Source organism: Crocodylus siamensis, chromosome 15 (genome assembly GCF_052110815.1).
Source record: "Crocodylus siamensis isolate JL-2025a chromosome 15, ASM5211081v1, whole genome shotgun sequence".
Taxonomy (NCBI): Eukaryota; Metazoa; Chordata; order Crocodylia; family Crocodylidae; genus Crocodylus; species Crocodylus siamensis.
Genome location: NC_143409.1, coordinates 23,463,439 through 23,476,893, shown reverse-complemented (window position 1 = coordinate 23,476,893; position 13,455 = coordinate 23,463,439). Strand labels below are relative to the sequence as shown.

The 13,455-nt window shown below is 55.5% G+C and overlaps 1 protein-coding gene across 1 annotated transcript in view; it reads left to right on the top strand.

Annotated features, from left to right (window-relative positions):
• Nucleotides 1–3,201: 3,201 nt before the first annotated feature.
• ONECUT1 (one cut homeobox 1) overlaps nucleotides 3,202–13,455 on the top strand; it is a 33,711-nt gene continuing 23,457 nt past the window's right edge. The window contains exon 1 of the mRNA XM_090029461.1: nucleotides 3,202–4,282. Coding sequence (XP_089885587.1) covers nucleotides 3,202–4,282 — 1,081 coding nt within the window. The remainder of the gene's footprint in view (nucleotides 4,283–13,455) is intronic.

Here is a 13,455-nt window from a genome sequence, read left to right as displayed (position 1 = left end):
GCCTCCCTCCTCCCCCGCAGGGAGACATCTCGCTCCACCGTGGGGTGAAACACGGTCAGCTGCAAGTGTCCCCCGAGGCCAGGATCCACACCCCCTCCCCAGCCCTTGGCCCATTCAGCAGGGCAGCTGTTTGGAGCTCAGATTGCGCCGGTCTCCAGGGCAGCGGCTGATCTGGCTGGCCCCCTCCACTGACAGCGTTTCGGAGGCAGCCTTGGCCCCGGGCGGGCGCTAGCCTGGAGGCCAGGGGGCTTCTGCTCTGCCCTGCCACTCACCTGGCCTCCAGCCCTCCCTGTGTACACGGAGATCACGGGACTGAGCCCCTCTGCAAAGCGCTTGGCGGTGTTCAGATGAAAGCCTTTCTCTGCCCAGTAGGGCTGTGCCTGTGTCTCAGGCTGTATTTCCTCGGCACCTTGTGTTTTTCTATCTTTTCCCTTGGGGAGCCTTGGCCTTTCCGAAGGGACGCTGTGTGAATTGCCCTGCCTTGCTTGGTTTCTCCTTTTTTCTCTCTGCACACCGTTTCTGCCAAATGAAGGGTCAGCTCCTTTTCCTTTATTTTGGTCAAGGATTTGGTCTAAACGTCAAGCGTAGTAAACCCCATAGGAGGGGGCCAGTGGCCCCTGCTCAGAAAACGTCTCGTCCTGCCCGTGTCGTAGACGTCTCGCATCCAGGAACAAACACGCGTGTATCCAGTGCTTCCTACCCGATGAGCAAGTGGTTTTGCTTTCAGTTTTCCAGGTGCAGAATTTGAGTGTATCGTTTTGTAGGGCCGTGGTGAGGGGGGAGAAGGGGGTGTTTTGTTTGGGAGGGTTGTTTGTCTTTTAAATATTTGCGAAGGGAAATCTCCGCAAGGCCCTTTCCGACAAGTCCTAACACAAGGTCTGAGGACATGTGAGTGTTCCAAACGATCCCACGATTTACTTTTCGGGATCCTTTCAAAAGGGACATACTGGATTTCGGCCCTATTTATTTTCTTTAAGTGACCTCAGAAAATTTCTGAGTGCCTGGATATTGTCAGCCAAAGAGAGCCTGTGAATAACTGGTCATCGAGATTTCACAATATAAGAAGTGTCTCATCCGGTGCATTTTTCAGGAAGAAGGAAGGGAAGGAAGAAGAATGATGGCAAATTTCAATCCTTGCTGCCATGACAAACGTCTGTACGTATTTGGAAGACACGAAGGACCAATGAGTAGCTTCGCAATTGTGTCTAGATAATTTGGCTTTGCCAAGCTGCAACACACACGCATCCCCCATAGATCGATTGTAGTGAAAAGCTCCAGACTCTGCTCTTTCAGATGAAAACACAGGAGTAATTGCTGCATCCAGCTACATCTGCCTATTTCGGGTCAACCACGCTCCTTTCCCATACTGCCCCCACAATGGGAGAAAGCCCTGGACCTGGTAGAGAAAGCCCTTTGTGAAGGCCGAGTGAAACGGAAGCACTAGCCAATACCAAGAGGGACGAGGCAGCCGGGCGGTGCAGGGCGCGCGGCGGGTCTCTCCCCCGCGATTCCAGGACGCTCAGGGATCAGGGACCCCGGCCGGGCCCGTCCCTCCGGCTCGTCCTGCGGATGTGATGGCCCAGCCCTGGGAAGCCGGGGGGGGAGCGTGGGGCAATGTCCTACGCACAAACCCCAGCGGGGAATGCGCCTCGGCCGCACGTTGTGACACCGGCCCCGGCTGCTGCGCGGCCCGGCGCGGGGGCGGGAAGGACCGTGCCCATGCACATGCCTCCTGTCACAGAGGGTGCTGGGGCGGGCCCGGCACCGAGGCTATGTGCTCTCCTTCCCCGAACATGTCTGGCCTCGCCCGGGACCGCGGGGCCCCGCTGCCATGCCGGGGCCGGGCGCCGGGCGCCGGGCAGAGCTGTGCGCGTTGCGGCCGGCGAGTGACGCTCCCGCCGTGCCCGTGCGGCCGGGCCAGGGGCAGGTGCCCGCAGCGCAGGGACCTGGTGCCTTGAACACAAACCCGGGGCGCCGTTGTGCTGCGGTGTGCGGCTCTCCCCGCGCTGGGGCGGCGGGGCTGGCTGCGCTCGTTATTGTCAGTGGGCGGACAATAGGCACATCTGTCCCGGCTTCAGCACCAGGCACCTTGGCTCGCCGGCGCGCCCCCCGCTCCGCGCCCCCTGCCCGCCGACACAGCACATGAAAGGGCCCGGACGGCGTCTGCCCGGCGCTGCCGCGCCCGAGCCGGGCCCCGCGGGGGCACTGCCCAGGGCAGCGGGGAAGCGCCTGCAGCCCGCAGCGGAGGGTCCCCGGGGAGCGGGCAGGGGCGCGGGGGGCAGCGCCGGCGGGGCTGCGCGGGCTGCCCGCCCAACGGGGCGCCGCGGGCTTTCACCTCGCTGCGGGACCCGAGGGAACCGGAAGTGAATATTCAAATCCCGCTTAAGGAGGCTCCTCGCTAACAATGCTCAGTCACCGGAGGGGAGGGACCGACCGACCGGCCGCGGGGAGGATGTGCGGGCCCGCGGGAGCCCGGGGCCGAGCCCCGAGGGGAGCGCGCTGGAGGGCCGGGGGCAGCGCCGGGCGGGGCAGCCCTTTCCAACAGCCCACTCCCGCCGCCCCTTTGTCCCCGGTGCGCCCCGGGGTGTCGCCCCAGCGCATGTCCTGGCGGGGCCGGGCCGGGCCGGGCCGGGCCGACGCTGTGCGCAGCCCCCCCCCCCCGCCCCCGGGGCGAGCGGAGAGCGCCGGGCTCGGCTGGGAAGGAGACGGGGCAGCTTCCCAGCGTCCTTAATATGTGCGGTGATGTCACGGGTAGGAGTGTGCGAGCGCGCGCGCGCGCGCGCGCGTGTGTGTGTGTGTGTGTGTGTGTGTGTGCGGGGCGCGGGGAGGGGAGGGGAGGGGAGGGGGGGCCCGGCGCGGCGCGCATGCCCGCTCTCCGCCAGCAGCAGCAGCTGCAGCAGCAGGAGCCGTGGCCAAAGACATTGAAACAGTAAGAGACATGGCTAGAGATGGCGAGGGACGCGATCAGACACCTACCGGGGCGGCTGAGGCTGTATTAAAGGAACGGGGGCCTTAAAGCTGAGCCAACATCACCAAAAAATAACAACAACAAATCACAACAACAACAAAATCAACCAAGCCCCCAAGAGCCTGATCTTTCCACAGGGGAGGAATCCTGCACGCATCCGACGCGAAGACCTCCTAGGACCTTCCAACCACAGACCAGATAGATGTTTTGTCCACAAGCTTGCACGAATCACAATGAATGCGCAGCTGACGATGGAGAACATTGGCGATCTGCACGGGGTGAGCCATGAGCCGGTGCCAACCACGGCCGATCTGATGAACAGCAGCCCCCACCACAGGAGCTCGGTGGCCCATCGCAGCAATCACTTGCCGGCCCACCCTCGCTCCATGGGCATGGCTTCCATCCTGGACGGTGGCGACTACCACCACCACCACCGGCCCCCTGACCACGCGCTGACGGGACCCCTGCACCCCACCATGACCATGGCCTGCGAGACACCCCCCGGGATGAGCATGAGCAGCACCTACACCACGTTAACCCCTTTGCAACCTCTACCTCCCATCTCGACCGTGTCGGACAAATTCCCTCACCACCACCATCACCACCACCACCACCACCACCCACACCAGCGGATACCAGGGAACGTGAGTGGCAGCTTCACCCTCATGAGGGACGAGCGGGGTCTGGCTTCTATGAACAATCTCTACACCCCCTACCATAAGGATGTTACCGGCATGGGGCAGAGCCTCTCCCCTTTGTCTGGATCGGGCCTGGGGGGCATCCACAACTCCCAGCAGGGGCTGCCCCACTACGCTCACCCCAGTGCCACCATGCCCGCCGAGAAAATGCTCACCCCCAACGGCTTTGAAGCCCACCACCCTGCCATGCTGGCCCGGCATGGTGACCAACACCTTACCCCCACATCCGCTGGCATGGTGCCTATCAACGGGATCCCACACCACCCCCATGCCCACCTGAATGCCCAGAGTCACGGGCAGATTCTGGGCTCCAGCAGGGAACAAAACCCTTCCGTCACTGGTTCGCAGGTCAACAGTGGGAGTAATTCAGGGCAAATGGAAGAAATCAATACCAAAGAAGTAGCTCAGAGGATCACCACCGAGCTCAAGCGGTACAGCATCCCCCAGGCCATCTTCGCCCAGAGGGTGCTGTGCCGCTCTCAAGGGACCCTCTCCGACCTGCTGAGGAACCCCAAGCCCTGGAGCAAGCTCAAATCCGGCCGGGAGACCTTCCGCAGGATGTGGAAGTGGCTGCAGGAGCCCGAGTTCCAGCGGATGTCGGCGCTCAGGCTGGCAGGTGAGCCCGGGCCGGGGCAGCTCCGCACCTCCGCCCGCTCTCCCCGTGCGTCGCCCTGCCCCCCGGCGCCCCGCACCGAACAATGCCCGCGCCAGAGGCGCTGCTGCGGGAGGGGCCCGGGCCCGGGCCCGGGACGGCTCTGCCCGCCGCCTGCGCCCCCTGTGCGGCGGCAGCTCCGGGAGCCGCGGGGCCCCGCTCCCGCCTGCCCCGCGGCAGGTGTCCGCAGGCGGCGGCGGCGCGGCTGCAGGCTCGCGGGGCGGGGGCGGGGGCGGGAGCGGCGCGTTGTGCCCGGGCTCGGGCGCGCCAGCTGGGACGCGCCGCTGCGGGAGCGCCTGCGGGCCGGGCCGGGCCGGGCCGCCGCACGCCGGGGGACCTCCGGCGACCCGGGCTGTGGGCGGCCGGGAGCGCCCAGGTACCGGCCCGCAGCGGGGGGTTCCTGCCGCTCGCCCGGGCCGCGGGGTCGCGCCGGGCACAGAGCTCAGCGCTGCTGCATTGTCTGCGCCGCCTGCCCGGCCCCGGCCCCGGCCCCGGCCCCGAGCGAGCGAGCGCCAGGCGCTGGCGGGGCCGCGCGGGAGGGCTGTTAATTAGCTGATAGGTCTCCATTAATTTGTCCCAGGAGAGAGCGACACAGTCAAGCCGCGCCGGAGCCGCGGGCGCTTATCCGTTTCGCTGATGGGAATAAAGGGACGAGCCGATCCGGCCCCGGCCCTTCCCCTGGCAGCACGGGGCCGGGCCCGGGGCGGCGGGAGCCGTCCCGAGCCGGCTCCGTGTCCCCGCGCCGGGGGAAGGGACGTCTTGTCCCGCTGTCCCGGGGGGGAGGGGGACGTGGGGGGGAGGCCAGCCCCCCGGGGCAAGGCTGGGAGAGCCCCTGCGGCCGGGGCAAGGGGGCACCGTTCCCAGCCCGGTTTGTACGACGAGCCCGGGCCCGAGTCTCTGCCGATTTCCATGGATCGATACCGGGAGCAGGTGCGGTATCGGAGCCGGCGCTCGTCGCGGCGGGCGGACAAAGCTGCCTTGGGCTGTCCGCGGGAGGCAGCCGCGAGGCCAGCGAGGTGCCGGGGCGCTTCCCTGGACGCCCCGCTCGGGACCCCCGGGGAAGAGGCCCGCGCCATGCAGCACGGGCCGCAGGAGCCGCTGGCGGGGAGCGGGGAGCGGGCGCGGAGCCGCCGGGGCAGGCTGCCACGCGGCGGGCGCTGCGAGCGAGGCGATCTGCTGTAAATGCATCAACTATCGATTTTATTCGGCGTAGGGTTTAAATGTGCGATGATCTTCCTAAGTGGTAAAAACCTGCCCCGATTGATATTGATGGACGAGCAGCCCCCGCGCACGTCATAAATTACCGCCGCCGACGCAAATTAAATTTCACGTCCAAATTATAACTCACTCTCGGGCATTTAGAGAATTAGCAGGTAGATAAATATCCGGGGCAGGCCGCGCCGCGCTCCCTGCAGCCGCCCGGGGCGGGGGCGGCTCCGCGGGCCCTGCCCGGGGGTGCACGCGGCGGGGAGGCGGCGCTGAGGTCCCGGCGCGGCCCGGGCTGCTCCGGCCGTGTCAGCACAGCCGCTAATTGCGGCGCTGACCTCTCCCGGCTCCACCTCGGTGCTGCCGCCTCCTGCGCCTCTCCTTTGTCTGCCCCCCCCGCCGGCCCGCTGCCCGGCCCCGGGCTCGGCCTGGCCCACACGCCGGGGCAGCTCTCGGGGCAGAGCCGGGCCGCCCGGCCCGAGGGCCGCTTTGCTCCGGCTCGCGGGGGCGCCTGCGGGAGCTGCGCCAAGCGCGGGGGCAGGAGACGAGATGCGGCTCTGCTCAGCCCGGCCTGCCGCGCGGCCCCGGCTCCCCGCTTTGGCCTTTTTCAGGAAAATGGTTGTTTTTCCCCCTTTTTCCTTCTCTTTTCGGCCTTCCCGCGCGCGGAGCCCGCAGCAGGCAGCGCCCGGCGCCCTTTGTGTGGAGGGGCGGGCGCTGCCCCCGGCCCCGCCGCTCATGAATATTCACCGTCTCGGCACCGACACGTCTGCACTCCCGCCCCGCCCCGCCGGGCTGGCAGCGCGCCCTCGGGCCGGCCCGCGCCTCGCGCGCTGCGGGCGGCTCCCGGGCACGGAGCCGGGCCTGGGACGCGCCGCCACCGGCCGCAGGTACCGGCGGGGCGGGGCGGGGGCCTCGCGGCGCTGCCAGCCGGGGCCTGCTCCGCGCCTGCGGAGGCCGGCTGGTCTCAGGGCGGCCAGGGAAACGAGCCCCGCGCCGGGCGGCCTCTTCTCCGCGGGTCCCTGCCGGGGCAGCTGCTGCTCCTGCACCCGGCGCCGCTCGGACCTTCCCGGCCTTCACCCGCGGGCGACGGGCAGCCCCGCGGCAGCACCCCGGAGCGGCCCAGCCCGCTCGCGCGCCTCTCCTGGGCTCCCGCTTCGCGGCCGTGCTGGGCCGGGCGGTGCGAGCACGGGCGGGCCGGCCGTCAGCACCCTGGACAGGTGCCGGCCGGCCTCGCCGCGGCTGTGCCCGCATCAGCCCGGCGCGTCCGCCTGCGGAGCGCCGCCCCGGGGCACCGGGGAGCGAGCGGCAGGGCTGAGCTCGCAACCCCCGGGCCAGTGACCCGCCGGGAGGGCCTCCTGCAACCCCCTGTTTGTCTTCCTTAAGGAAGGAGTGATAATAGCATCGATTAGACATAAAGCCAGCGTGCAATTAACCAGGCTGCAGCACGTGCGAGCGGCGCCCTGCCCTCTTTCCCTCTCTTCCCACATAAATTAGAGCGGAGCGATTTGGCCATTTCCCCAGGGAAAGGGTCGATCATCTCGGAGCAGGCAGAGTGCGGGTTTCCATTGCAGTTGCACTATACAAGCATGGAGCTGAAAGGGAGCAGGACTCGATTTCATCAGTGGCTGGAGGAGCAGTGGACAGGAGTTCAGGACTTGGATGTGAACAGATAACATGGGAATGTGTACATGCATTGGAGGGGAACCTGTTGGATCAGGAAGGGGAGAGAGATGTTCGGTTTGAAAATGGGGCTTCCATATTTTCAGGTCTGACTGGTAGATGAAGCAAGGAAGCATCTTGATTTAAGGTGGCAATCAGATCCCCAACACTTGCCCTGAAATGAACTAGAGAAAGCACTTCTAAGTCCCTATCAGGGTGATACAGAATGATCATAGAAGCAGATGGGCAGATGGGCAACCCCATCATGCTTGTACAAATGTAGTTTGCATTTACAGTCATTCAGAGTTCGTGTTCTTGCCTCCCACAGATAACCAGTCTCCTTGACAAAAGTCCCTCCCCCCACCCCTTGGACACAGTTGGCAGGATCAGCCCAAAAGGCCTAGGATTGAAGAGAAGAAGCTATTTCAAAGGTGCACTGGGAGCTTAGGCCAAAGGCTGTTGCTGCTTAGGGAGACTTCTAGGGCCTCTGGATTAGGGCCTAGCATTGCTACTAGGTGAGCATACTAGTAGGAGGGAAAGACTGCAGCAAGACCTGGACAGGTTACAGGGGTGGGCTAGCAAAAACAGGATGCATTTCAATACTGATAAGTGCAGGGTTCTGCTTTTGGGCAGTAGTAACCAGCAGCACACATATAAGATGGGAAACTCCCTTCTTGAGAGCATAGAGGCAGAAAGGGATCTTGGAGTCATTATTGACTCCAAGATGAATATGGGCCAACAATGGAAGGTCCTGGTTGGCAGGGCTAACTGGACCTTGTCGTGCATCCACAGGTGCATCTCAAGTAGGACCAAGGAGGTGATCCTCCCCCTCTACGTGACACTGGTCAGGCCACAGCTGGAGTACTGCGTCCAGTTCTGTGCGCCCCATTTCAGGAGGGATGTAGACAATGTCGAGATGGCCCAGAGGAGGGCCACCCACATGATCCTACAGTGAGAGACTGCGGGACCTGAACCTGTCAGCCTTCACAAGAGAAGGCTGAGGGGGGACCTGGTGACCATCTATAAACTCATTAGTGGGGACCAGAAGAGTTTGGGAGAGACCTTGTTTCCCCTAGCGCCCCCCGACATAACAAGGAATAATGGCCATAAGTTGACAGAGAGTAGGTTCAAGCTAGATATCAGGAGGCACTACTTCACAGTCAGGGTGTCCAAGATCTGAAACCAATTTCCAAGGGAAGTGGTGCTGGCTCCTACCCTGGGGGTCTTTAAGAAGAGGCTTGATGCCTACCTGGCTGGAGTCATTTGAGCCCAGTTTTTCTCCTGCTCACGGCAGGGGGTCGGACTTGAAGATCTACAAGGTCCCTTCCGACCCCACTTCTATGATTCTGTGATTGCTGAGTGCAGAAGATGGCCCAGAGGCCTTGTGGTGTCATGCCCCAGGCACATCAGTAAAAGACCTGTCACTTCCATGACTACTTATTTATTCAAGATCAAACCAATACAAGTCAATTCTTGCCTTAAATATAAACTTAATTGAAAATATCTCATACTAAAATTAAAATGCTGCTTGCTGGATTTATTCCAGGGTGGATCTGATTTAAGCTTTTTGGGCCAACAGGAAAGTTAATTTTAGTAGTATAATGACAAAAGAGCCATTTGTAAGATTATTTTGCTGGACAAAGAGTTGTTTTGATTTTATCTCATTTTAGAGTGATACAACATTACAGTGCTAAAATGTAATGTGTTCTCAGAATGTTAATTAAGAGTAAAACTGATTATTCTTCAGAAATTTCCTGGACAAAATTACTGGCTACCACATAATGCTAAGACCCACATGACCCAAGGAGTGTTATATTTAGCCTTTTTATTTCTGGTTGGGCCATCAGATGACTGTTACACTTCAAAATGAACTTCAAACACTAGTGCTCCACTTACTGGTAGAAAATATTAAATGAGAAGACTCAGCTCCCATTCTTTAGTGATTCTGATGCACAAATTCACAAACTAGAGTGAATCCTAATGCTTTAGAAATATTGAAAATATAGTATATCTAGAATGACCTTTTATGAAGATAAGCCAGAAATTCAAGCCAGAAAAGCTAGCTGGCTATTTTAAAAAAAAAGTTTATCTGCTGATCTTTAATATTCTGGACCAGCATTTTAAAAGGGATTGCACTGATGTTTATGCATGTTTTGAACTGTTGAGAAAATATATTTTTACCGGCTTCAGTAGCAATGGTGCATATATATGGCTGTAATGTATACAGAGAAAAAAAGTTATTTTTTATATGCTGAGCGAGAGCTGTTTGGTTGGGCATTTTTCTTTGTCTCTGGTTTTTGTTTGTTTATTTGTTGGGGTTTTTTGCGAAAGACAGTTTATAGAGCTTTAAAATGTATAATCATTGAAATGGCTACATTTTACCACAATGACTCAAACTAATCACTTTTAATTTTGAGCCCTCTTAGCAAACCACTTTGTAAAATAATAACAATTCCAGAATTAAAATTCCCTATATTGTGAAGATATTTGATTTTTACTAACGAATACAAATATTTTTCTCATTAAATGTTTACAGTTAACTGAATATTTCTGCAACTCACTGTAGAAGTCATAAGGGCATAGTTCACTATAGCAAGATCTATGGTAGAGATAAGTGGCGATACTAATTGAGGCATTGCATTAATAAGTATCTAATATTCGCCCTAGGTAAGGCACAGAATGAGCTATTTTTATCTTGGCTGCCTTTCTACTGTAGAAATAATAAGAGGGCGCCACCTAGTGCCCTGCAGCACTAGCAACTGGCCAGGCCAAGTGAGAGTGCAATAGGAATAGCTAACACGATTAAAATATTGATGTAGTCACAAAAATCGTTCATTAAGGCAATTTAATCTTTGCTATTAAATGTACTTTCAATTCATTTGGGGTAATTAAGATGCAGTTAAAGTGATTAAATTCTAATTACTTATGCTAGACAAAGAAATATTTGTCACAGTATTGCAGTTAAATAAGGACTCAGCTAAAGAAAGTTAATATTTACTTGAAATGATGTAAGGGGAAAATCAGGTTCTTTCCCCTTATTAATTTGATTAGCAGCATCTTCTGTAATGGTGATGTCAGTGCACTCAAGCAGTTAAGAATCCATCAGCCTCACAGTTTGTGTACACCCCACATCCAGAGCTGTTGAGTCAGCACCACTCAGTCTGCCTCACTTTATTATTCCAGGGGAAGCAAATTAAGGTGGCTCATTTTAATACACTGCAGGTCACTGAGTTGTTTACAATGCAGATACTCAGCTGGGATCTAGCCTTGTCACCCTGTACTCATTCTGCAGTCTCCTACCCACAACAATGTGTTATTTTTAGCACTTTATTTTAGGTATGAAACAAAAGCGGCATAGCAGGAAAACCCTTTTGGATTGTGAGAGGCAAATGCTAAAGGGATATAGCCCAGCACACATTTTCCAAATGCTTAAAGCCGGATAGGGCTACAATAAAATACTCCACTCCATATAAGCAGGTACTTGAACAATTAAAGGAAGGGGGGGGGGGTTATAGGTAAAAGGACTGCTCTTTGTCACCAGGAGAAAGAATTAACCTGATGGAATCTAAGAGATACACAGACATTTCAAAATAGTGAATATTTTCTCTGCTGGGGTGGTGGGGGCAGGCAGTTTGTAATGAACAGTGCAAAGCAATACTCATGTCTTATTAGCCTGGATTGACTTTTACCGTAAAGCTTCCTGGGTTTGTACAGAGCCTAACCCAACCAAGACCTGATCCTGATAGGAGCATCTAGGCACTACATAATGTTACCAGTACTGTTAGTAAAATTAAATGAACTGTTTTACTAAGTTGGCTGCCACACTTATGTCTGATGGAAGGGGACTGCACAATGAGGTACCTTTACCACAGGGGTCATGTGCAGAGGCCTCCCACACCCACTTACACCAGAGAAGGCAGCAATGAGAATGTGATGGGGCAGGCAAGGGAGGGATCCCAAAGATCCATCAGACCTAAGGTTGGTGAAGTGACAGAGAAAAATTGTCACTGCTTTTCAGGGCTGAGCTGGGTTGCTTGCCTTTAGGGAGTGTGAAGAATATGAAAAGTATAGGCCCCAACTGTGTTCTAATATCTGCTACATTTTAAGAGTTTAGGGGAGATGAGATAACTATTGCTCTTGCTTTCTCCACATGCATTGTATTTGTTGTGGTGATAATCCATGACAAGTGCAGAGCTGTGGTATAAACAGACATATGGTGGACCTCTTTGCTTACATTAAGCCTACTGATTCGTCTTCATTAGGGCTGTTTCTAACATTCCAACCCTATAAGCAACTTCTGTCATTTTTTAACTGACTTGCTAGAGTAATGCTTCCTCCTTCTCTACCCAAGGGTAGGATTTCCTTTAAGAAATTACCCTTAAAAATTTACAAAATTTGGTTCTGCCTTGCTGATGGTTTTTCTATGCATAAAAATGTTATTTGATTGTTTATGGCATTGTAAGGTTAGAAATAGAAGCTGTGGAAAGAGAGAGAGAATTACTTTTAGCTTTGGAAGACCAAGATAATGGGCTTTAAAGTCATGAAACATTTAGAATAAGAAAGTATATTTGAGGTAATTCTAGAAGTTTTTGTGGCTCTGTCTAAGCCCACTACAAAGGACTCAGAATAACTAAGAGGTCTGACTTTACAAGTGAAGTGACAAGAAAAAATAACCCCAACAAATCATTTGAAAACTCTCTAAAGCATTTTTAAAGTAATTTTCTTGTATAGCTTCTCTGGCAGATGTATAGTTTTACGCCCACCTCATTTGCATCTGGGGGTGTGTGAAATCCCCCCAGATCAGAACGACACTCACTTTCCATAAGTTTTATGGAAAAACTTATGCACAAGATGAACTTCCTGCAAGTAGCCAGTGTTGCTAGAGGGAGAGCTCACACTTACACAGAGCATAGCATACGAAGCCATTTTGCTCATCCTGCCACAGCCAGCCCTGGTTCTAGGCAGGCCCCTGCTGTCAGCCACAGAGCCCAGATTACTCCCAGAAGGTAGTGGGGTGGCTATAAGCCGTGCTGAAAGCAGCTTGGACTCTGTGGCAGCAGCCATGAGACTGCAAGTGGATGCACCAGGGTCTGGAGCCCCAGCCTGGCTCATTGCCACTGCCAGCTGCACGTGTAGCTCAGGGAGCATAGCGGGGAAGGGGCCAGGGCTGCATTGTCACAACAAGGATTGGGCTCCTCGCAGCACCTCTACCATCTACCCCGGCATCTTCCAAGTCAAGATGGTAAGGCTTTTGGGCACTTGGTCCAAAAACATTGCTGATCCCTGGACTACACTAAAAGCAAGGAGAACCGGGCCTCATATTTCAGGTTACATGGTGAGAGGGTTCAAATATGGAACAAACCACTACAAGAGATCAGAATGATCTTGCCTATAACCAGTTCAAAAGCCTTTCTGCAATGAGTAAAGATAAGGGATCCTTTATCTTTTGATTTAAAACTATGAGCAAAAGCATCTGAGCCTCAAAGAGTGATGGGGGATGTGCTGTGAATAGCTCAAAGCAATTTTTAATTACTGTATTTGCCATCTAGGTGGCTAGTGTCCAAGCAATAAGTAAACCTACCATATGTCATTGCATCAGTCATAACATGCAAATCTTTTGCTTCTATTTCAAGAATAAGGGCCAGAATCTTTGAAAAGAGAATCACTCATTATTTTATTCCCAGCTTTTTGAAGGAAATGTAGTATTCATGAGAGCTAAGGGCTAGATAGCCCTGGAAATGCCAGTCTGGCAAGAATGGTAGTGACAATTCTGTAGGTGACTCGCTTGCCTCTGAAAGTGTTGTACCGATACCCTTCCATGATACAGAAGAGGCATAAAACTAAGGTCCTGGCCAACTGTGATCATCAAAGATTCCCTGGCACTTTCTGTAGGAGGAGGATGGTTAGGTGGACACCTCAAATTTGGGTAGAACTCATCTAAGGACCCTTGCTAGTTGCAACACAACACAGCTTTTGTCTTCGCTTTCTGAGTTAAACTATTGTGAAGTGTTCTTTGTTAAATGACTGCTCTTTGGTAAAATGTAAGATTGGATCCTGAAGATCCCAGACGTGCTTTACAACGGCAGTCTACACATGCACAATTATTTATGCCCAGTTGGGAATAGTTTGCAAGATTTCCCATCTTTGCCTTACCAAGGTACTTAAGGAAGATCATCTCTGGGGATGAATGGGAAGTTCTGTTTCTTTGCTCATTTAGACTACAGCATCTTGCTAAAACTTTCAGCCATGGGGCTAATTGGTGTCAAGTAATG